The sequence below is a fragment of the Oryctolagus cuniculus genome, chromosome 1 (genome assembly GCF_051225735.1).
Source record: "Oryctolagus cuniculus isolate XC-2025 breed Fujian yellow rabbit chromosome 1, ASM5122573v1, whole genome shotgun sequence".
Taxonomy (NCBI): domain Eukaryota; kingdom Metazoa; phylum Chordata; class Mammalia; order Lagomorpha; family Leporidae; genus Oryctolagus; species Oryctolagus cuniculus.
Window position 1 is genome coordinate 9904588 of NC_142867.1, and position 25604 is coordinate 9930191.

The 25604-nt window shown below is 41.4% G+C and overlaps 1 protein-coding gene across 1 annotated transcript; it reads right to left on the reverse strand.

Moving 5' to 3' along the window:
* Window positions 1-1713: 1713 nt before the first annotated feature.
* LOC100008796 (lipophilin CP) lies at window positions 1714-25295 on the reverse strand. Its single transcript, NM_001082096.2, is given in 3 exon segments — window positions 1714-1919; window positions 23390-23577; window positions 25239-25295. Coding segments are annotated over 3 exon segments (282 nt in total). The 5' UTR covers window positions 25294-25295; the 3' UTR covers window positions 1714-1880.
* Between the last annotated feature and the right edge of the window lie 309 nt (window positions 25296-25604).

Below are 25604 nucleotides of genomic sequence, written 5' to 3' on the forward strand. Positions count from 1 at the left end.
TTTCTCAATGGCAGCAAAGACAAAGGCTAGGCCAAACCAAAGCCAAGGACCTGGAACTCCATCCAGGTCTCCAATGTGGGTGACATGGACCCAAGTACTTGGACAATCTTCAGCTGCTTTCCCAGGAGCATTAGCAGGAATCTGCATTGAAAGCAGAGCAGCTAGAACTCAGATCAACCTTGGATTTGGGATGCTGGAATTGCAAAGGAGGGTTTAACCAATTATGTCACATTGTTGGCCCCTACTTTGTACTTTAACATCTTTAGGTTGTATATCACAGAATAGTTTGAAAATTGTTAGTCCATGTCAGAAGACACCATCTTTTATGTCTATTCCTGTCAACCTCAGCAAGAACTAGAAAAGAAAATATATTTACTACAACTTCCATTCATAGGCAATTGCCACCCTAGTCACCCTAGACTGAGAAGTGATTTAATTCCAATGTCACTTTTACTTCCTCAAGATGTGATACTCACCCAAATTCACATACACCTGTTAGAAGCACAGTAGGCCGGCGCCGCGGCTCAATAGGCTAATCTTCCACCTAGCGGCGCCGGCACACCGGGTTCTAGTCCTGGTCGGGGTGCCGGATTCTGTCCCGGTTGCCCCTCTACCAGGCCAGCTCTCTGCTGTGGCCAGGGAGTGCAGTGGAGGATGGCCCAAGTGCTTGGGCCCTGCACCCCATGGGAGACCAGGAGAAGCACCTGGCTCCTGGCTTCGGATCAGCGCAGTGCGCCAGCCGCAGTGCGCTGGCCACAGCGTGCCGGCCGCAGCAGCCATTGGAGGGTGAACCAATAGCAAAGGAAGACCTTTCTCTCTGTCTCTCTCTCTCTCACTCTCCACTCTGCCTGTTAAAAGAAAAAAAAAAAAAAGCACAATAGGCCGGCACCACGGCTCACTAGGCTAATCCTCCACCTGCAGCGCCGGCACTCTGGGTTCTAGTCCAGGTTGGGGCACAGATTCTGTCCTGGTTGCTCTGCTCCTGTTTCAGTCCAGCTCTCTGCTCTGGCCCAGGAGGGCAGTGGAGGATGGCCCAAGTGTACCCGCATGGGAGAGCAGGAGGAAGCACCTGGCTCCTGGCTTCGGATCAGCGCAGCGTGCCGGCCATAGTGACCATTTGGGGGGTGAACCAACGGAAGGAAGACCTTTCTCTCTGTCTCTCTCTCTAACTCTGCCTGTCCAAAAGAAGTAGAAGAAGAAGGAGAAGAAGAAGAAGAAGAAGAAGAAGAAGAAGAAGAAGAAGAAGCAGCAGCAGCAGCACAGTAGAATGATTCATTTATGTCGGCACCAGTGTTGCTCTCCACTCTTCTGTTCTGGCCATGCCCTGCATTTTCTGCATAGTATTTGCAAAACTGGGCTGGGAGAGGGAAACAGCAGAGTCATATCCACAGAGTCCCCTCCCCTGTTCTCTTTTTGCCATAAATTATGGGCAATGGTGAGCAGGTTCAGAGTAGACATAAAGACTGTGATGGGTGGAATTTTCTGAGCATGACTCACCCTCAGAAACTGAGTCGATCACATGTGACATCATGGCAAGGAGGGAGGAAAAGTGCTTTTCCATGGAAGAACCACTGCTTGAACTACAGACTGTGAAGGAAGAAAGCTTAATGGAGTCTTCAAACCCAGACCCTCGACTCCTTTCATGCATGGTGATAGGTGAGCCCCTTAAACCTCCGTTTCCATGGGAGAACAAAAAAGCACCTTTAGTTTTTTGCAGCAGGTTTATTAAAAGGAAATGCATTTGAGGTTTCAACAATTATCTTGCAGTTTATGGATAAAAGGACAGAAAAAAAAAAAAAGACACGTCATCGCTGGCGGTAATCAGCAGTCGGTTTTTTAGTCCAGTCTGTAGTCCTCTGAGCCAAACGTCTTGTCAGAAGTTATAACCCTTTACAAAAAGGGCTATTATATACCGTTTCCTGGAAAACAAAAACAGAGATGTCACTTAGTTTTTCAACTCTCTCTTGCAAAGTCAAATATGGGCACTCAAGACTTTTATTATTATTGTTTTCCTGAATTTTTAAAAAAGCATATAATACAGACCTAAATAGACATTTTTCAAAAGAGGAAATCCAAATGGCCAACAGACACATGAAAAAATGTTCAATATCACTAGCCATCAGGGAAATGCAAATTAAAACTATAATGAGGTTCCACCTCACCCCGGTTAAAATGGCTCACATACAGAAATCAACTAACAACAGATGCTGTCGAGTTTGTGGAGAAAAAGGCACATTAACCCACTGTTGGTGGGAATGCAAACTGGTAAAACCACTATGGAAGTCAGTCTGGAGATTCCTCAGAAACCTGAATACAGCCCTACCACATAACCCAGCCATCCCACTCCTTGGAATTTACCCAAAGAAAATTAAATTGGCAAACACAAAAGCTGTCTGCACCTCAATGTTTATTGCAGCTCAATTCACAATAGCTAAGACATGGAATCAACCTACATACCCATCAAAGAAGACTGAATAAAGAAATTATGAGGTATGTACACTATAGAATACTATAAAAATAAAAATGCTATAAAAAATAAAAATACTATAAAAAAAGAAATCCTATCATTTGCAACAAAATGGAATAATCTGGAAAACATCATGCTGAGTGAAATAAGCCAGTCCCAAAGGGACAAATACCATATGTTCTCCCTGATCGGTGACAACTAACTGAACACCTAAAAGGAAACCTGTAGAAGTGAAACTTACACTATGAGAAGCAGTGACTTGATCAGCCCTTGACCTGTCGAGGAACAGCTTGCTATTTCATTCTTTTTAGTATTCTTTTGTTCTACTTAATACCATTGGTTGAACTCTTTAATTAACACACAGTTATTCTGTAGTGTTTAAATTTAACTGAAAATTGATTCCTGCTAAAAAGAAGAGTGGGTGGCTGTGGCTTGGGAAGGCAGTGGAAGATGGCCCAGGTCTTTGGGCCCCTGCACCCATGCGGGAGACCCAGAGGAGGCTCCTGGCTCCTGATATCGGATCGGCACAGCTCTGGCCATTGTGGCCATCTGGGGAGTGAACCAGCAAATTGAAGACCTCTCTCTCTGTCTCTACCTCTCTCTACAACTCTGTCTTTCAAATAAATAAAATAAATCTTTAAAAAAAGAGGAGTGGGAATAAGAGAGAGAGGAGACATACAGTTTGTCACACTCTCACGTGGACTTACCCTTAATGGTAGAGCTTAGAAAGGTGCCATGGAACTCCAAATTCCATTAAGTTGGCAGGTACCAGTGCCATCTTACTAGTTTAAGTGATCAGTTTATGTTCATAATTGATCATAAAGATAGGATTAAGTGTCAAAGGAATCACATAAATAAGACCAATGTCTGCTAATAATAATTGATATAATAAAAAGGAGAGAACGGCCCAACATGGGAAGCAGGATACACAGCAGACTCATAGAATGGCAGATGTCCTAAACAGCACTCTGGCCTCAGAATCAGCCCTTAAGGCATTTGGATCTGGCTAAAAGCCCATGAGAATTTCTCAGGCATGGAAAGCCAAGACATCATGGCAAAAAAAAAGACCTAAATGAAAGATCTCTGAGAGATCCCAGTGGAAAGAAGGGGCCATCAAAGAAGGAGGCACATTTCTCTGAAGGGAGGAAAGAACTTCTACTTTGATTATGACCTTGTCTAAATAAGGTCGGAGTTGGTGAACTCAAGAGGCTTCCATATCCTTGGCAACTCATGACAAGACCCTTGGGTGATTACTGACATCATAAATAAGAGTGTCAATTGTTAAGTCAACAACAGGAGTAACTGTGCACTTATTCCCCATGTAGGATCTCTGTCTTTAGTGTATTGTATTATGCAAATTAACAGTAAAACCAGTATTCAAACAGTACTTTATACTTTGTGTGTCTGTGTGGGTGCAATCTGTTGAAATCTTTACTTAGTATATACTAAGTTGATCTTCTGAATATAAATATAATTAAAAATGAATCTTAATGAAGGATAGGATGGAAGAGGGAGTAGGAGATGGGATGGTTTATGGGTGTGAGGGAGGTTACGGGGGGGGGGGGGGGATTCACTATAATCCAAAAGTTGTACTTTCGAAATTTATATTTATTAAATGAAAGTTTTCTTTAAAAAAGCATATAATATCCAAGAGAGTGCTGAAAGCAAAATCAGATTATCTACTGACATGTTCTATCATTCCAAAGACATCCATTGATGCCAAAGATGTGCTGCTATTTCTGAATCTTTTCTCCAACAAGGACAACTTTTTTTTTCTTTTTTTATTATTTAATAAATGTGAATTTACAAAGTGCAAGTTTTGCATTGTTGTGGCTTCCCCCCCAACCTCTCTCCCTCCCGCGGTCCTCCCCTCTCCCACTCCCTCTCCCATCCTGCCCTTCATCGAGTTTCATTTTCAATTACCTTCATATACAGAAGATCAACTTAGTATACACTAAGCAAGGATTTCAACAGGCTGCCCTCACGCACAAGGTATACGGTATTGTTTGAATAGTAGTGTTGTTTTTAAGTTTCATAGTAAAGCACATTAAGGACAGAGATCCTACATGGGGAGCATGTACCCAGTGACTCCTGTTGTTGATTTAACAATTGGCACTCTTATTTATAATGTCAGCAATCACCCAAGGCTCTTGCCATGAGCTGTGTAGGCTATGGAAGCCCCTTGAGTTCACCAACTCTGAACTTGTTTAGTCAAGGCTGTATAACAGTGGAGGTTCCTTCCTCCCTTCGGAGAAAGGCGCTTCCCTCTAACAAGGACAACTTTAACACTTCCTTTTCCAACTTCAGTAAATATTCTGGACTTATTTGTTGAAAACCTGCCAGTTCTAACTATTCTGTATCACTTTTCAACACAGAATTATTAAAATCTAGCTCAAATGAAAAAGATGTGATTTTTTTAGTTCCTCTATGACCTTAAAAGTCAGAAAAGTTGCAAACTGAAGGCCTCCACAGTTAATTGTGCCCTACAACATATTGGAGCTCAATGCCATGAATGATTCATCTCAGCTGGGCTTTAAACACAAAGTAATCGCACGATTCTCAAGTGCAGGTGGTGTTTAATTTATCCTGATGGCTTTGGTTTATTTCTAAATTTCTCCCAGAGAATGCCTCAGATAAATTATTAGGATATTAAACAAAATATTTATAAACTAAATGATATTTATTTTTAAACAGAAAGATATTAATATACTATTGATTTCTGTTTTAAATAATCCCATACCAATCGTGGTTTTTGAACTTTATTTAAGTTATACAAGTTTTATATATTTCATATATACAGATTTAGGAACATAGTGGGACTTCCTCCCCTATCCTCCTGTCACAACTAGAAACCATTGCACTCAGTGACATAATCCAGTCCCAGAAAGACAGATATCATATGCTTTCCCTGATCCTATGTAACTAATAGAATACCTGAAATGCAATTGTTGGAGTGAAATAGACATTTTGAGAATAGATGATTATTTATAGCCTTTGTCTCTTCCATTGAGGAATGATGGCATTTCCATAATAAGGATCTATTCTAGTTACCTCCTGGGTGTTCAGTGAAAGAGTTCAAGGTTTTCAAACTAATGTGCTAGCAAGCTTGGTTGCTTAGGAATACACTTAATTTGTTTTAATTAAGTACATAGACTATTACTCAAATGATATTTTCTAGATTCTGAAAGGAAGAATGAAGGACAGTGGGAGCAAAGGAGGGTGGGGTGGAGTGTATCATTATGCTCTTAAATCTGTATATATAAAACACATGAAATTTGTCCCCCTATTAGAAATTTTTGTATGCTTATGGATGTTTTTCTTATTGGCTTCTTAGAAAGGGGTGGACCTGTTTTGTTGTTTATCCCCTACAAGTGAGTGCATCCTGAAAAGCAGGTGATTTCTCTTCATAGAGAACATGTATGTGTGTATGTGAAAGTGTGTTAGTGTGTGTGCATGTTTGTGTGTGTCTCCTAGAGAGCTGAGAGGTAAATGGGCCATTTCCTGACCTTTCCCTCCTTTTGCTTTCTTCAGTTCTCATTCACTGAAGATTCTCAAGGTGAAGTTGGCAAATTAAGTGAGACCTTGGGTGACTTTCTCAAAGAAAAGTCATTAGACTCACCACATTTAATTATATGATATTGTTTAAAACTAGCATGCGCACCTGTTCCTCTGAAAGTGTTAGTACCAAACCCAGAGCCTGCTTGATCCTAGTCAGCGATTATTAAAATCATGTAAGAAGAGAGATTCGAAGATGGTGGAATAAGGAAGGGATGTACTGCTTTAGGCTAGCGGAAAATAGCAGCAAAAAAAGGGGAGGAAGTACATTCCCAGGGGAGAGCTGGAGATAAATCTACAGTGGAAATTATATGAAAAGAAGAGGGAACCCACGGATCACTGTGGAAGTTGCAGATATGCAGCAACAGCATGAACACAACACACGATACCACAGCTAAGAGCCGGAAGAAGCGCCAGCTTTGGAGAGTGAGGTGAGACCAGACTGTAGCAGCCCATCCCACTGGTAATAGACTCAGAGGAAGAGCCTGACAGAGTGTACTTTTGTTGTTGTTTTTGTTGGGTTTTTTAAAACTAGAAACCTTTTATTTGAGATATGCATACATCATATATTTCATATATACAAATTAAGGAACATAGTGATTCTTCCCACCCTAGCCTCCTTCCCAGTGCCACTCCCAACCCTTCTTCCTCCTCCATCTCCTATTCCTATTCTCATTTTTTACAAAGATATATTCTCAGTTAACTTTATACTAATAATATTAACCCAACACTAAGTAAAGAATGTTAAAAAAAAAAAAGTATGGAAAAAATACTTCCTCAACAGTCAAGACAAGAGCTGTTCAAAACCATTATATCTCAAATTGTCAATTGCACTTCTACAGATTACATTTTAGGTACTCTATTGGTTACCACAGATCAAGGAGAACATAAGTTATTTGTCTTTCGGGGAGTACACTATTTTTGAGTCCAGCCTGAAGCCCTAAAGGGGAGAAGGTACCTCCTAACCCAGCAAAAAAAGGGAACTTTTCTCTCTCCCAATCCCCCAACAATGGCACCCAGTAACTGCCTGGGAGAGGGTGCCGTTTTGATATAAGTAGCAACTAGTATGGCTCTTGTGCGTGTGCCCAGCAACTCACTGGGACAAGGCACCATCTTTACAAAGGTAGCAGCTGTGATAACTCAATGCACGCATGCAGCAACAGACGGGGAGAAGGAACCATTTTGAAATCATTAGCAACTTCAGCACCTCTTGTGCACACATGTGGTCCAGGAATTTTAGCAGAGGGAAAAATCCATGTTCCCCACTGATCTGGAGTCTGGCTGGGAGGATTGATAGGGGGCCGGGTACCCATGTAGGACTGTAAGGTGCCCCCAGCCTCTCAACATATAATAAGCTCAAACTGCCAAGATAGAACATCAGCACAAGCAGCTGACTCTGGGAACGTCTCTGTGGACAGGATAACCTAGCAGGCCAGAGTGCATCCTATGCATCCCAGGACTGTGGGAGCCTTGTGTGCTGAGATGGTGGGAACTATGTGATTATGTGATACGGCACAGGGTGTAGCTGGTTCTCTTGGCAATCAGTGTCAAGGGCTCAGAGGTCCCTGATTGCCTGGGGTGGGACATGGTAGCAGGATCCATTTTCTCACAAGGACTGCACTGATCCCTTGTGTGATTATTGTGGCAGTGCAGGTGAGTGTTGTACCCACTAGAAGCTAATCTGGGGCACTGAACACTTTAGAAGAGTGGAGGTGACCATATCTTCTTCCCAGCTGACAATAGAGATCAACCACACCCAACTTGGATGTCACCCTGGAAACTTGCCCCACCCTGGAGCAGCGAACAGAGCTCCCTGGCCACACCCAGGAAATGGTTCTGGATATTCACCAAGAGAGCAGACAATATGCTTAGCCACAGAGGCATACCTCAAAGATAAAATCTATCCGAGGAGAAAACCAACTGTATTCTGACAAATGCCTAAAAATAAATTCAGAAATTCAAGTAATAAGGATAAGAAAGACAACATGATCCCCAAAGTAACACAATAACACTTTAATATTAGAATGTGAAGATGAAGAGATTGACAAAGTGCCTAAAAAGGAATTCAAAAGATTAATCATAGAATTACTCAGAAGCAATGAGAAGCAAATTCACAAGTTAAAGAAATCCAGCCAGTGCCGTGGCTCAATAGGCTAATCCTCCACCTAGCAGCGCCGGCACACTGGGTTCTAGTCCCGGTCAGGGCGCCGGATTCTGTCCCAGTTACCACTCTTCCAGGCCAGCTCTCTGCTATGGCCCGGGAAGGCAGTGGAGGATGGTCCAAGTGCTTGGGCCCTGCACCCCATGGGAGACCAGGAGAAGCACCTGGCTCCTGGCTTCGGATCAGCATGGTGTGCCGGCCGCACCGTGCCAGCTGTGGCGGCCATTGGAGGGTGAACCAACGGCAAAGGAAGACCTTTCTCTCTGTCTCTCTCTCTCTCACTATCCACTCTACCTGTCAAAAAAAAAAAAAGAAAAGAAATCCATACATGACATGGAAGAAAAATTCTCCTATGAGGTAGAAAAATGAAAACTGGAATATTAGAAATGAAGAATTCAATGTGTCAAATAAAAAATACAGAGAAAAGCCTTAGTAACAAACTTGGTGAGACAGAAGAAAGACTATCTGAACTAGAAGACAAATATTTGAAAATTTCTCAGATCAGAAAAAAAGAAGAAATTAGGAAAATTAAAAACAGTATTGGAAATTTATGTGGTACTATCTAACACCCAACATTCATGTCTTAGGAATTCTTGAGGATCTGAAAGGAAAGAGTGGAATTAGAAGCCCTATTCAGTGAAATAATTACAGAAAACTTCCCTAATTTGGGGAAAGAAAGGGTCCTAAAAGTACACGAAGTACATATAACTCCTAATAGACATGACCAGAAAAGATCTTCACCACAACACATTGTATAAACTTTCAACAAGAAAAACATAAAGAAAATACTCTAAAATGTGCATGAAAGAAATGCTACATTACTTTCAGAGGATCCCCAATTAGACTCACAACTGACTTCTGATTGAAACCCTAGAGACAATGGAGAGACATAGTGCAAGACCTAAAAGAAAAAAAAAAAACTGTCAACCCAGAACACTGTACCCTGGAAAGTTCTCATTAATCAATGAAGGTCAAATAAAGAACTTCCATAATAAACATATATTGAAAGATTTTTGTCAACACTCACCCAGCCTTACAAATGATGCATAAAGGTGTACTACACACAGACACACAGAATGATAGTCACCATTATGAAAGAATGTGAATGCAGAAAGTCACCAAGTAAAGGTACAAAGTAAATACAAAGCAAACAATAGGAATATTTACAGAAAAGTGCCAAGACCATGTCATTTTTGTCAATAGTAACCTTGAATTTAAATGGCTTAAATTCTCCAATTAAAAGACACAGAGTGACGGGGCCGGTGCTGTGGCACAGTAAGCTGAGCTTCTGCCTGCAGTGCTTCTATCCCAGTTGGGCTCCAGTTCATGTCCTAGTGGCTCCTCTTCCTATCCAGCTCTGTGTTATGGTCTGAGAAAACAGTAGAAAATGGCCCAAGTGCTTGGGCCTCAGCATCATGTGGGAGACATGGAAGAAGCCCCTGACTCCTTGCTTCAGATCAGCTCAGCTCCAGCTATTGCAGCCATTTAAGAAGTGAACCAGTGAATGGAAGAACTCTGTGTCTGTAACTCTACCTCTCAGATATATAAATAAATCTTTTGGCATTGAGTTCCCAAGATGGTGAAATAGGGAGGGAGCACACTGATAGTACGGGAAAGACAGTTTAATAAAAGTGGAGATACTGCAAGTTCAGGAAAGAGTTAGGGAAAAAACAGCAGGGGAAACTTTTCTGAAACTAGTGGGACATAGTGGACCTACGTGTAGGGCACGGGCACCCACGGATCAGGACCCCAGCCGCCAAGTCTACACACCAGTGCTGGAAAGGGAGGTAAGGTGAAACCTCAGTAGCCCGAGACACTGGTGAGAAAGCAGAAGTAAGAGCCTAGAGGGAATGAGGCTTGAAGCCCCATGGGGGAAAGTTCACCAGGCTAACTAGAGGAAAGAAAAAATAATAATAAAATAAAATAAATAAAAGGGACCAGTATGTACCATGCCTAACCTGGGTGTGTCATCTTTGGCACACCCTTAACCCTAAAGAACCGAACAGAGCTCTCTGGCCACACCCATCACAAGCCTCTAAGGATCCATCAAAAGCAGACAGTCCACTTAATATAGAGTCATAGTATAACAAGAAAAACCACCACAGTAAGGGAAAAGAAGAAGAAGAAACCAAAGAATATCTCCACAATGCCAGCAACAAATGCAGAAACGGAGGAAACAAGAACAAGGAAGACATTGTGATGCCCCCAAATGAATAAGACACCCCAATTCAAGATTATGAAGATGATGAGATAGAAGAAATTCAAGATACAGATTTCAAAAAATTTATGATAAGAACAAATACAAGTTCTCAAAAACAAATTCTTGAACTACAGAAATCCTTACTGGACAGGATAGAAAAATCTCTCTCGTGGGAGAGGGAGCCAAGATGGCAGAATAGAGAGGGCATGCACTGATAGTCTGGGAAAAGATAGTTTAATAAAAGTGGAGATACTGTAGTTTCAGGGAAAGGTTCGGGAAAAAACTGCAGAGTAAACTCTTCTGGAACTAGTGAGACACGGTGGACCTATGTGGAGGGCAAGGGCACCCATGGCAACCGACAGAATGGGAAAAAAATATCTGCAAACCATGCAACAGATAAAGGATTAATAACCAGAATCTACAAAGAAATCAAGAAACTCCACAACAACAAAATGAACAACCCACTTCAGAGATGGGCAAAGGACCACAATAGACATTTTTCAAAAGAGGAAATCCAAATGGCCAACAGACACATGAAAAAATGTTCAGGATCACTAGCAATCAGGGAAATGCAAATCAAAACCACAATGAGGTTCCACCTCACCCCGGTGAGAATGGCTCACATTCAGAAATCTACCAACAACAGATGCTGGCGAGGATGTGGGGGAAAAGGGACACTAACCCACTGTTGGTGGGAATGCAAACTGGTCAAGCCACTATGGAAGTCAGTCTGGAGATTCCTCAGAAACCTGAAGATAACCCTACCATTCGACCCAGCCATCCCACTCCTTGGAATTTACCCAAAGGAAATTAAATTGGCAAACAAAAAAGCTGTCTATACCTCAATGTTTATTGCAGGTCAATTCACAATAGCTAAGACCTGGAATCAACCTAAACGCCCATCAACAGTAGACTGGATAAAGAAATTTGGGACATGTACTCTATAGAGCACTACACAGCAGTAAAAAAAAAAAAGTGAAATCCTGTCATTTTCAACAAATGCTGAGTGAAATAAGCCAGTCCCAAAGGGACAAATATCATGTGTTCTCCCTGATCGGTGACAATTAATCGAGCACCAAAAAGGAAACCTGTTGAAGTGAAATGGACACTATGAGAAATGGTGACTTGATCAGCCCTTCCCCTGACTGTTGATGAACAACTTAATACTTTATCCCTCTTAGTATTCTACTTAATACTATTGGTTGAATTCTGTAATTAATACACAGTTATTCTTAAGTGTTGAAACTTAACTGAAAAGTGATCCCTGTTAAATATAAGAGTGGTAATAAGAGAGGGAAGAGATGTACAATTTGGGACATGCTCAATTGGACTTGCCCCAAATGGTAGAGGTAGAAACATGCCAGGGGATTCCAATTCAATCCCATCAAGGTGACATGTATCAATGCCATCTCTCTAGTCCCAGTGATCAATTTCTGTTCACAATTGATCATAATGATAGGACTAAGAATCAAAGGGATCACATAAACAAGACTAGTGTCTACTAATACTAACTGATAGAATTAAAAAGGGAGAGAACGATCCAACATGGGAAGCGGGATACACAGCAAACTCATAAAATGGCAGAAGTCCTAAACAGCACTCTGGCCTCAGAATCAGCCCTTAAGGCATTCGGATCTGGCTGAAGAGCCCATGAGAGTTTTCAGGCATGGAAAGCCAAGACACTCAGGGGAAAAAAAAAATTAAATGAAAGATCGGAGTTGGTGAACTCAAAAGACCTCCATAGCCTTGGCAACTCATGACAGGAGCCTAGGGAGATTACTGATGCCATAAACAAGAGTGTCAATTTGTTAAGTCAACAACAGGAGTCACTCTGCACTTATTCCTCATGTAGGATCTCTGTCCTTAATGTGTTGTTTAATGTGAATTAATGCTATAACTAGTACTGAAGCAGTATTTTACACTTTGTGTGTCTGTGTGGGTGCAAACTGTTGAAATCTTTAGTTAATATATACTAAATTGATCTTCTGTATATAAAGATAATTGAAAATGAATCTTGATGCGAATGGAATGGGAGAGGGAGCGGGAGATGGGAGGGTTGCGGGTGGGAGGGAAGTTATGGGGGGAAAAATCCATTGTAATCCATAAGCTGTAATTTGGAAATTTATATTTGTTAAATAAAAGTTAAAAATCCCGGCGCCGCGGCTCACTAGGCTAATCCTCTGCCTAGTGGCGCCAGCACACCGGGTTCTAGTCCCAGTCGGGGCACTGGATTCTGTCCCAGTTGCCCCTCTTCCAGGCCAGCCCTCTGCTGTGGCCAGGGAGTGCAGTGGAGGATGGCCCAGGTGCTTGGACCCTGCACCGCATGGGAGACCAGGAAAAGCACCTGGCTCCTGGCTCCTGCCATCGGATCAGCGCGGTGCGCCGGCCGCAGCGCGCTGGCCGCGGCGGCCATTGGAGGGTGAACCAACGGCAAAAGGAAGACCTTTCTCTCTGTCTCTCTCTCTCACTGTCCACTCTGTCTGTCAAAAAAATAATTAAATAAAAAAAATAAAAGTTAAAAATAAATATTTTGAAAAAAGACACAGGCTGGCTGAATGGATTAAAAAACAAGACCCTTCTATTTGCTGCTGACAAGAAACACATCTCATCAACAAAGATACACCCTGACTAAAAGTGAAAGTATGGAAAAAATATTCTGTGCTAATGGAAGGCAAAAAACAAGCAGGTGTAGCCAGCCTAATATCAGATAAAATAGACTTCAACACAAAAATTGTTAAAACAGATTAAGAATGGCATTAGTCATGATTAAGAGATGAATTTAATAGGAATATGTCTTCAGTAAATGTGTATGCACCAAATGCCAGAGTGCCTGGCTATTTTAAACAAATGTTAATGGCTCTAAAGGGAGACATGGACACCAATATAATAATAATGGGAGACTTAAACACCCCACTTTTACCAATGGACACATCAACTAGACCAAAAAAGTAGCAAAGAAACAACAGAAATGATCAACACTATGGATGAAATGGACCTAACAGGTGACCACAGAACTTTAATCCCACAGTTGCCGAATAAACATTTGTTTCATCTGTGCATGGAACTTTCTCTAGGATAGACCATATGCTGGGTCATAAAGTAAGTCTCAGCAAATTCAAAAAAATTGAAATCATACCATGTATCTTTTTTTTTGACCACAATGCAATGGAACTGAAAATTAACAACTAAAGAATATCTAGAACATACGACAACACATGAATACTGAGCAATATGCTCCTGAATGAACAGTGGATCATAGAAGAAATCAAAAGGGAAATCAGGGACTGTCACTGTGACATAGCAGTCTAAGCCTGCACCTGCAGTGCTGGCATCCCATATGGGCACCTGTTCATGTTCCAGCTGCTCCTCTTCTGATCCAGCTCTCTCCTGGTGGCCTGGGAAAGCAATAGAAGATGGCCCATGTGCTTGTGCCCCTGTACTCACTGGGCGACCTATAAGAAGCTCCTGGCTCCTGGCTTCAGATAGGCACAACTCCAGCCATTGCAGCCATTTGGGGAGTGAATCAATGTTGGAAGATCTTTCTGTCTCTCTTCTGTCTGTCTGTAACTCTACCTCTTGAGTACATCTTTTTTAAAAAAGAGAAATAGGTGGCTTGATCAGCATAGCCCTGACTGTTAATGAACAACTTAATACATTATCCCTCTTAGTAGTTTTTTTATCTGTTCTACTTAATATGACTGGTTTAGATCTGTAATTGATGCACAGTTATTCTTAAGTGTTGAAAATTAACTGAAATGTGATCCCTGTTGAACATGGTGGTGGGAATGGGAGAGGGAAGAGATGTATAATTTGGGACATGCTCAGGCTGACTTGCCCCAAGTGGTGGAGTTGGAAGCATACCAGGGGATTCCAATTCAATCCCATCGAGGTGGCATGTACTAATGCCATCTCACTGTTCCAGGTGATCAGTTTCAGTTCACAGTTGGTCATGGTGGAGGGACTGGGAGTCAAAGGGAGCACATAGACAAGTCTAGTACCTGCTAACGCTAACCGATGGAGTAAATAAAGGGGAGAGTGATCCAACATGGGAAGTGAGATACTCAGCAGACTCATAGAATGGCGGATGTCCTAAAAGGCACTCTGGCCTCAGAATCAGCCCTAAAGGCATTCGGAGCTGGCTGAAAAGCTCATGAGAGTATTTCAGGCATGGAAAGCCAAGACACTCTGGCAAAAGATCTCTGCGAGTGAGATCCCAGTGGAAAGAACAGGTCATCAAAGAAGGAGGTACCTTTCTCTGAAAGGAGGAGAGAACCTCCACTTTGACTATGACCTTGTCTAAACAAGATAAGAGTCGGAGAACTCAGAGGGCTTCCATAGCCTTGGAAACTCATGACTGGAGCATAGGGAGATTACTGATGCCATAGACAGGAGTGTCAATTGGTAAAGTCAACAACAGGAGTCACTGTGCACTTACTCCTCATGTAGGATCTCTATCCTTAATGTGCTGTACATTGAGATTTAATGCTATAACGAGTACTCAAACAATATATTTCACTTTGTGTTTCTATGGGGGTGCAAACTGTTGAAATCTTTACTTAATGCATACTAAACTGATCTTCTGTAAAAAAAAAAAAAAAAGAAGTTATCAGTTCCCAACTTGACTCTCACTGGGATTAAACATGACAATAGGTCTGATCTGATTTCATCATCATTTTAAAAAAATCATCTATTATTTTTCACTTAATGTATCTGTGTGAGAGCAAACTGTTGAAATCCTTACTTAATGTATACTAAGCTGATCTTCTGTATATTAAGATAATCAAAAATGAATCTTGATGTGAATGGAAGGGGAGAGGGAGTGGGAAAGGGGAGGGTTGTGGGTGGGAGGGACGGTATGGGGGGGAAGCCATTGTAATCCATAAGTCGTACTTTGGAAATTTATATGCATTAAATAAAAGTTTAAAAAAAGAGAGAAATAAAAATTTTCTAGAAATGAATGAGGGTGACAATACAACATATCAAAATCTATGGAATACAGCAAAATCAGTATTAAGAGGGAGGTTAACAGCAACTTGTGTCTACATAAAGAAATTAAAAAGACATCAAATAAATGAGCTATCAATGAATCTCATGGACCTAGAAAAACAACAACACAACAAACCCAAAATTAGTAGGAGGAAAGAAATAATTAAGAGAAGAGATAATCAAAATTGAAATATATATATATATATATAATTAACACACTGAAGAATAAAAACCACATGATTATCTCAATAGATGCAGAGAAAGCATTAGATAAAATACAACATCCTTTCATGATAAAATCTCTAGCAAACTGGGTATGAAGGAACATTCCTAAACACAATCAAAGCAAATTATGACAAACCCACAGCCAGCATCTTATTGAATGGGGAAAATTTGGAAACATTTCCACTAAGATCCAGACAAAGATGCCCATTTTCACCATTGCTATTCAATACAGTCCTGAAAGTTTTAGACAGAGCCATTAGGCAAGAAAAAGAAATCAAAGGAGTACAAATTGGAAAGGAGAAAGTCAAATTATCCCTATTTGCAGGTGACATGATTCTATACATAGGGGAACCTAAAGACTCCACTAAGATTGTTGGAACTCATAAAAGAGGTAAAGTGGCAGGATATAAAATCAACACACAAAAATCAATAGCATTTTCATACACAGACAATGCCATGGCTGAGAAACAACTTTTTTTTTTTGACAGGCAGAGTGGATAGTGAGAGAGAGAAACAGAGAAAGGTCTTCCTTTTCCATTGGTTCACTCCCCAATGGCCACTGCAGCTGGTGTGCTGCGGCCGGTGCACTGTGCTGATCCGAAGCCAGGAGCCAGGTGCTTCTCCTGGTCTCCCATGAGGGTGCAGGGCCCAAGCACTTGGCCATCCTCCACAGCAATCCCGGGCCACAACAGAGAGCTGGACTGGAAGAGGAGCAACTGAGACAGAATCAAGTGCCCTGACTGGGACTAAAACCTGGGGTGCCAGTGCCGCAGCTAGAGGATTAGCCTATTGAGCCACAGCATCAGCTGAGAAACAACTTCTAAAATCAATCCCATTCACAATAGCTACAGAAAAAAATTAAATACCTTGTAATAAATTTAATCAAGGAAGTGAAACATCTCAACAATGAAAATTACAAAATGTTAAAGAAAGAAGACACACAAAAAATAGAAAAATCTTCCATATTCATGGATTGGAAGAATTAATATCATCTACACTAATGAAGGCAATTTATAGATTCAATATAATCCCAATGAAAAACCAATGACACTCTGCTCAGATCTAGAAAAAAATGATACTAAATTTCATATGAAAACACAGGAGACCGCAAATAGCTAAAGCAATCTTATACAACACAAACAAAACCAGAGGCATCACAATACCAGATTTCAAGACACACTAGATGGCAATTAGACTCAAAACAGCCTAGTATTTGTACAAAAATAGACATGTAGACCAATAGAAAAGAATAGAAACTCCAAGAAATAAACCCATGTATCTACAACCAACTAATCTTTGACAAAGTAGCTAAAATAAATCCCTAGATAAGGACAGTCTCTTTGGCAAATGAGGCTGGGGACATTGGATCTCCATGAGCAGAAGTATGAAAGAAGACCTTACACTTTCTACAAAAATCAACTCAAAATGGATCAAGGATCTAACTCTATGACCTGATACCATCAAATTACTAGTGGAGAACATTGAGTAAACTCTGCAAATCATTGGCATAGGCAAAGATTTATTGGAAAAAAAAAAAAAAACAAGAAGCACAGGAAATCAAAGCCAAAACAGACAAATGGGATGACATCAAGCTGAGAAGCTTCTACACTGCAAAGGAAGTACTCAGCAAAGTGCAAAGGCAACTGACAGAATGGAAGAAAATATCTTCAAACTATGAAAATGAGGAAGGATTGATATTCAAAATTTATAAAGAGCTCAAGCAACTCAACAACAACAACAAAAAAAAACAATCCAATTAAGAAATGGGCAGAGGGCGATTAAGATAGCAGAGTAGGGAGGGAACTTACTTCTCTAGTCTAGGAGAAGAGAGTTCAAAAAAAGTAGAAAGAGTGCATTCTCAGGGAACAGTTATGGAGAAAACAGCAGAGGAAACTCTATGCAAATTGGAGGAACACAGTGGACCTACATGGAAGGCATTGATGCCCACAGCTCAGGACACCAGCAGCCGAGAGCCTCTGCACCAGTGTTGGAGAGTGAGACCAAACTGCAGCAGCTCAAGCCACCAGTGAAAAAGATGCAGGAAGAGCCAGAGTGAGTCTGGCTTGGAGCCCCATGAGGGGTAGTGTACCTGCCAAACTAGATAAGAAAAACAAAGGAAGGGGCACATTTTCTTTCTCCCCAATCATCATTCAAAGGCATCTTGTAACAAGCTGACAGAGAGCAAGCACATTTTGGACATAAGTAACAGCTGCACCAGCTCTAGTTCATGACCAGCAACCAGCCAAGTGGAAACTCCTGAGTCTGGTGGGGAAGCAGACAGGGGGCTGGATGCTTGTGACTGTTGGAGGCTTGTGTGCCAGGACTGTGAAAACACTGAAACTGTGTGGGAGGACTCAGGGTGTAGTTGAGACTTTGGGCAGTCACTGTGGGAGGCTCCATAAGATCAGGGCTCCCTGGTTAACTTGTGGGGGACATTCCTAGGGAATCTAAGCTTACACTGAGGACTGAACAGATCTTTTGTGTGGTCCTTGTGGCAGGCAGACAAATAATATACTCACTGGGGCTAGCATCCAGGTACTAGACTCCTAAAGAAGAGGAGCTCAGAAGAGTCTACATCAACAGATAAGAACAAACTTCCCCTCTGATAAGAAAAATAAGAGACTTACCACACCAAACATAGATGTGTCACCTCAGACACGCCCTTCATCCTGGAGCACTGAATAGACCTCACTGGTCACAACCACCACACACCTCTAGGTATTCATTGAAAGCAGACACTCCACTAACTCACACAGACTTAGTCCAATGATAAAAGCCACCACAGCAAAAAAAAAAATGAAGAAACCAACAAGTATCTCCACAAGTGCCAAATAACAAATGCACCAATACAAGAAACAAAAATAAGTAAGAAAACATGACCCCTCCCAAAAGAACACACACTTCAATACTAGATTGTGAAGATGATGAGATTGAAGAAATGCCAGAAACGGAATTCAAAAAATTGATCATAGAATTACTTAGAAGTAATCAGAAGCAAATGCACAAACTAATGAAATCTATACATGACATTAAAGAAAATTTCTGCCATGAAATTGAGATCTTAAAGACAAATCAAAATGAAATTTTGGAAATGTAGCATTCAATAGAACAAATAAAAAATACAGTGGAAAGCCTTAACAGCAGAAACAGTGAAGCAGAAGAAAGAATATCACACTTAGAAGACAAAGCACAGGAAATTATACAGTCAGACCAAACACAAGATGAATAAATTAGAAAACTAAAAATCACTGTTGGGAATCTACAGGACACTATTAAACAACCCAACATATGGGCTCTAGGAGTTCCTGAAGGCATGGAAAGAGAAAAAGGATTAGAAGGCCTTTTTAGTGAAATAATAACAGAAAATTTCCCCAATCTGGAGAAAGAAAAGGACATCCAAGTACAGCAAACACATAGAACTCCTCATAGACATGAGCAGAAAAGATCTTCACCATGACATGTTGTAATCAAACTCACCACAGTAAAAAAAAAAAAAATCTAAAAGGTGCGCAAGAGAAACACCAGATTACTTTCAGAGGATTTCCAACTGGACTCACAGTAAACTTCTCATCAGAAACCCTACAGGCTAGCACAGAATGGTGAGACACATCCCAAGTCTTAAGAGAAAAGAACTGTTGGGACTGGCGCTGTGGTGCAGTGGGTTAAAGCCTTGGCCTGAAACGTGGCATCCCATATGGGTGCCAGCTCTACTCTCAGCTGCTCTTCTTCTAATCCAGCTCTCTGCTATGGCCTGGGAAAGCAGTAGAAGATGGCCTAAGTCAGGCACAGTAGACCTCGAATAGCTAAAACAATTTTATACAACAAAAATAAAGCTGGAAGCATCCCAATATCAGAGTTCACAACATACTACAAGGAAGTTATAATCAAAACAGCCTGATTCTGGTACAAAAATAGATGGATAGACCAATGGAACAGAATAGAAACACCAGAAATCAATCCAAGCATCTACAGCCAACTTATATTTGACAAAGGAATTAAAATCAATCTGTGAAGCAAGAACAGTCTTTTCAACAAATGGTGCTGGGAAAACTGGATTTCCAAACACAGAAGTATAAAGCAAGACCCCTACCTTATACCTTACACAAAAAATCCACTCAAGCCCAGCGCCGCTGCTCACTAGGCTAATCCTCTGCCTAGCGGCGCCGGCACATCGGGTTCTAGTCCCGGTCGGGGCACCGGATTCTGTCCCGGTTACCACTCTTCCAGGCCAGCTCTCTGCTGTGGCCAGGGAGTGCAGTGGAGGATGGCCCAAGTGATTGGGCCCTGCACCCCATGGGAGACCAGGAGAAGCTCCTGGCTCCTGCCTTTGGATCAGTGCGATGCGCCGGCAGCAGCGCGCCAGCCACAGCGGCCATTGGAGGGTGAACCAACGGCAAAGGAAGACCTTTCTCTGTTTCTCTCTCTCACTGTCCACTCTGCCTGTCAAAAATAAAAAAAATCAATTCAAAATGGATTAAAGACCTAAATCTATGTCCTGTTACTATCAAAGTAATTGAAAACATTGTAGAAACCCTTCAAGACATTAGCACAGGCAAAGAGTTCTTGGAAAAGACCCCAGAGACATAGGCTTAAGCCAAAATTAACAAATGGGATTACATCAAATTCAAAAGCTTCTGTACTCTAAAAGAAACACTCAGGAAAGTGAAGAGGCAACAAACAGAATAGGAGAAATTATTTGCAACTGATAAAGGATTAATAACCAGAATATATAAAGAGATCAAGAAACTCCACAACAACAAAACAAACAACCCAGTGAGGAAATAGGCCAAGGACTTAAACAGACATTTTTCAAAAGAGGAAATCTAAATGGCCTACAGAAATATGAAAAAATGCTCAGGATCATTAACCATCAGGGAAATGCAAGTCAAAGCCACAATGAGGTTTCACCTCACCTAAGTTAGAATGGTTTTCATACAGAAATCAACAAACAACAAATGCTGGCAAGGATGTGGGGGAACAGGTACCCAAACCCACTGTTGATGGAATGTAAACTGGCAAAACCACTATGGAAGTCAGTTTGGAGATACCTCAGAAATCTGAATATAGACCTACCATATGACCCAGCCATCCCACTCCTGGGAATTTACCCAAGGGAACTGATATCAACAAATAAAAGAGTTATCTGCAATCCCATATTTATTGCAGCTCAATTCACAATAGCTAAGAGATGGAATAACCTAAATGCTCATCAACTGAAAGCTGGATAAAGAAATTATGGGATACACACACTACAGAATACTACACTGCAGTTAAGAAAAGAAAGAAATCTGGTCATTTGCAACAAAATGGATGAATCTGGAAAAAAAAATACTCAGTTAAATAAGCCAGTCCCAAAGGATCAAATTCATATGTTCTGCTTGATCTGTGATAACTAATAGAGCACGTAAGAGAACATCTGTAGAAGTGAAATTGACACTTTGAGAAGCAATGACTTGAACACCCCTTATCTTCACTGTTGAGGAACAGGGTTTTTTTTTTTTCATACTATTCATTGAACTCTTTACTTAACATAGAGTTAATCATTTGTGTATAAAGTCAATTGAAAATAGGTCTTAGTAAAAATAAGAGTGAGTATAAGAAAGGGAGGAAGAAGTTTGTAACTGTGAAGCTGTATAGTTCTGCATACATACCTAAAGACTTACTTTTAAGGGTACAGTTTAAAAACTTGCCATGGGATCCCAAATCCTATTAAGCTGGGTGGTAAAAATGCCATCTAAAGTGATAAAGTGATCATATAGATAGGATTAAGTGTTAAATGGATCATATAAATAGATCAAGTGTCTGGTAATAATAATAGAATTCAAAAGGAAAGAATGTTCCAACATGAGAAGCAGTCCACAAAGCAGACTCATAGAATGACAATCGCTTTAAATAGCACTCTGACCTCAGAATCAGCCCTTAAGGCATTCTGGTCTGGCTGAAAAGCCCATGAGAGTATCTCAGGCAAGGAAAGCCAAGATACTATAGCAAAAAAAATTCCTACATGAAGGATCTCTGTGAGTGGTGTCCCAAGGAAAGAAGTGGCCATTAAAAGGATATACTTTTCTCTAAAGTGATGAGAGAACCTCCACTTTGCTTATGGCCTTGTCTAAATACTGACAGAGATTGTGGCTCCAAAAGGCTTCCATAGCTTTGGCAGCTCATGTCAAGAGCCTTAAGTGGGGGCAGCGCTGTGGTGCAGCAGGTTAAAGTCCTGGCCTGAGGCGCCGGCATCCCATATGGGCGCCAGTTCATGTCCAGCTGCTCCTCTTCCAATCCATCTCTTTGCTATGGCCTGGAAAAGCAGTAGAAGATGGCCCAGGTGCTTGGGCCCCTGCACCCATGTGAGAGGCCCGGAGGAAGCTCCTGGCTCCTGGTTTCATATCGGTGCAGCTCCAGCCATTGTGGCCATCTGGGGAGTGAGCCAGCAGATGGAAGACCTCTCTCTCTCTCTGTCTCTATCTCTCTCTATAACTCTGTCTTTCAAATAAATAAAATAAATCTTTTAAAAAAAGAGCCTCAAGTGATCACTGATGTCATACGTAAGAGCACTGTAAAATTAACAACAGGAGTCACTGTGTGTGCTTACTTCCCATGCAGAACCTTTGTCCTCAATGAGTTGTACTATTAGAATTAACTGTAAAACTTGTTATCAAACTGTGTGTGTGTGTGTGTATGTGTGCAAGTTGTCGAAATCTTTACCTAGTATAGAGTTGGTCTTCTGTGTATAAAGTTAATTTAAAATGAAGCTGAATGGAGAATGGGACTGAGAATGGAAGAGGGAGGAGGAGGTGAGGTGAAAGTGTGGGAGGGAGGGCGGGTATGGTGGAAGAATCACTATATTCCTAAAGTTGTACTTATGGAATTTGTACTCAAGGTTTCTTTGGGGGGGGGTGGATAATGAAAAAAAAAAGAAATGGGAAAAGGACTTGAACAGGCATTTTTCTAAAAGGGAAATTCAAATGGCCAACAGACATGTGAAGAAATACTCGTGAACACTGCCATCAAGGAAATGCAAATCAAAACCGCAGTGAGATTTTATCTCACTCCACTTGGAATGGCTCTCATACAGAAATCTACAAACAACAAATGTTGGCATGGATGTGTTGAAAAAGGTACCCTAATCTGCTGTTAGTGGGAATGTAAACTAGGATAGCCATTGTGGAAGACAGTATGGAGTTACCTAAGAAAGCTGAAAATGGATATACCATATGATCCAGCAATCCCACTCCTGGGAATTTACCCAAACAAAATGAAATCAACATATGAAAGCTAAAATACAGAATCAAGCCAGATGTACATCAACTGATGACCAGATAAAGAAATTATGGTATGTATACACTATGGAATACTAGTCATCCATTTAAAAAAAGAAATCCTATCTTTTGCAATAAAAATTACTCAACTGGAAACCATTATACTTAATGAAATAAACCAGTCCCAAAAAGACAAATACCACATTTTCCTTGATCTGTGGTAAGTAATAGAGTATCAAAAATGTAATGTATAAGAGTGAAATTGATATTTTGAGCTTTGATGATTGTTTACAGATCTGAACAGCATTTTTTTCCTTTTATTTGTTGAACACTTTACTTAGTGTAATGTTAATCTTATGAATATAAAGTAAACTAAAAGTAGATCATTATAAAAATTAAGAAGGAAAATAATAGGGAAAGGAGGAGAGAGGGCACAGACATGGGCAGGGGGTGGGTAGGGTGGAAAGTACCTAAATCTGTATACATGATATACATAAAATTTGTTTTTAAAAGTTGGAAAAAGAAGAAACTGAAATTACCAGAAACACCTTGATATTGTTCAGAGTTTCATTGGATTGCATGAGAAAACACTGTTTGAAATCTTTCACAGCCATTTCAGCAGCAGCACCACTGCTCAAATTCTTAAAAAAATTATGGTAGTCAGTGAGAGATATCTGTGAATCAAGCGTCTTCGTGACCATATCATCCAGGAGTTGGCAGCCAGAACCTGGAAGAAAACATGAGAAAATGGGCTTATTACCAGAGATAGGAACCCATTTTGTGCAATACACAAAGCATGAATCATATTCCTACACAGTCATTGAGATATAGATTCAGAAAAGTTATGGTCTGTGGAGTAGAATTCTCAGGTAAAAATAGAAAACTTAGGTTCTGGGGATCCCTTTAAGTCCCCCAGTATCTGCCCCTTCCATTACCTCCAACCCATAAAAGTCAAACCCTATACAACTTTGTCTGACAAGGGCACTCATGATATTCTGACTTGGTGGAACATATTTAATATTATGAGGTTGTGAGATCCTATAGCTCAGGGGTTAGAGCACTGGTCTTGTAAATATGACGAGGGCAGGCGCCGCGGCTCAATAGGCTAATCCTCCGCCTGCAGCGCCGGCACACCGGGTTCTAGTCCCAGTCAGGGCGCCGGATTCTGTCCCAGTTGCCCCTCTTCCAGTCCAGCTCTTTGCTGTGGCCCTGGAGTGCAGTGGAGGATGGCCCAAGTGCTTGGGCCCTGCACCCATATGGGAGACCAGGAGAAGCACCTGGCTCCTGGCTTCAGATCAGCGCGGTGCACCAGCTGCAGCAGCCACTGGAGGCTGAACCAACGGTAAAGGAAGACCTTTCTCTCTGTCTCTCTCTCTCTCTCTCTCTCTCTCTCTCACTGTCCACTCTGCCTGTAAAAAAAAAATAAAAATAAAAAACAAAGTCATGTCAGACTTCACGACTATCACTCAGAGCATCAAATAGGGTTTGCAAGTCTTGTAAATAAGTTGGATCTAGAATACTGTCCATTAGCTCTATTAGGTTTATCTTAGTTTGCATCAATAAGTAACACCAAACAGAACTTCCTGTTCATGAAGTGATCTTCTACGGCAACTACTGTGGAGGAAAAAGCTGAAGACTTAATTCACAAGAACTGTTTTCACTCTTGGCTCTGCGATTTTCTGTCTAGCTGACTGTGAATGAGTCCCCATTTTGCCAGTCTGCACCATATTTGGGATCGATGAGGTAACCTATCTAAATAAGCTTTGAAATCACACAAAGCTCCCTACACAAGTGATGCTCCAGCACTGAGCAGAATCTGCTGCCAAAGCATCTTCATCACTGGAAAGAGATTCCTGAGAAAGTGAGTCCTTCTCCCCGTCAGGATTTAATGTGAAGGTCCTGGGAGCAAAATGGCTTTATGGGAGGACCCAGATCAACTCCATAAATGTGTGTTGTGTGGCTCCCAAGTTATTGTTTGACACGGCAGCCCGAGCCTTCTCTCTGGGAGGTCCCTTGTTTCCTTCCATATTTAAAGAGAAGGCACAGAGGGCCTTCTTCAGGAAACCCAAATGGATCCAATGCCATGGGGCCCACAACTCATATATCTCCCTTATCCCAGTGAAGTAGCAGGTTCCAATATTCAGTTCAGAGACTCATCCTGGTAGTTCTGATCATGGTGGGGCACCCTGAAGAGCAATGAGGCACTACACACAAAGCCCAAGAGGGAACTGCCCCTGATCACTTGTTACCAGTGGTGACCCTTAGGCTATTACACCCAGACCTTTTGCACTGGGACTGACCTGTATTGAGGCTTGGGGACCGGGAGTTTCCCAGGGGCTCAGGCAGCAATCCCCCATCCAAAAGCAGTTCTCCCTGCACCAAACTCACCTGCATAGCAGTAAAGGGGCAGGGCTGCCAACATGAGAGCTATCACACACTTCATGTTGAGGCAGCTCTTGCGGGCTCTTCACTCACAAATAACAGGAAACAAAGAATCCACTTTGGAGAACCCAGAACTGCTCTATTTATTGCCCTCAGGAAGCCACCTAACCTCCTCCCAGGAATGAGGGGAGGAGTCAAAGGATCACCTTGGCATTGGACCAGGAAATGACAGCAAGAATTAACCAAAGCCAAGACTGCCTGTGATCTGTTGGTAGAAACTAAGGAGACGGACTTTTGGCTCCCAGACAATTTTGAGACTGACTGAGCAAATGATCCATGTCAACAGGAAAAGTATGTGGAAGTACTTCCAAA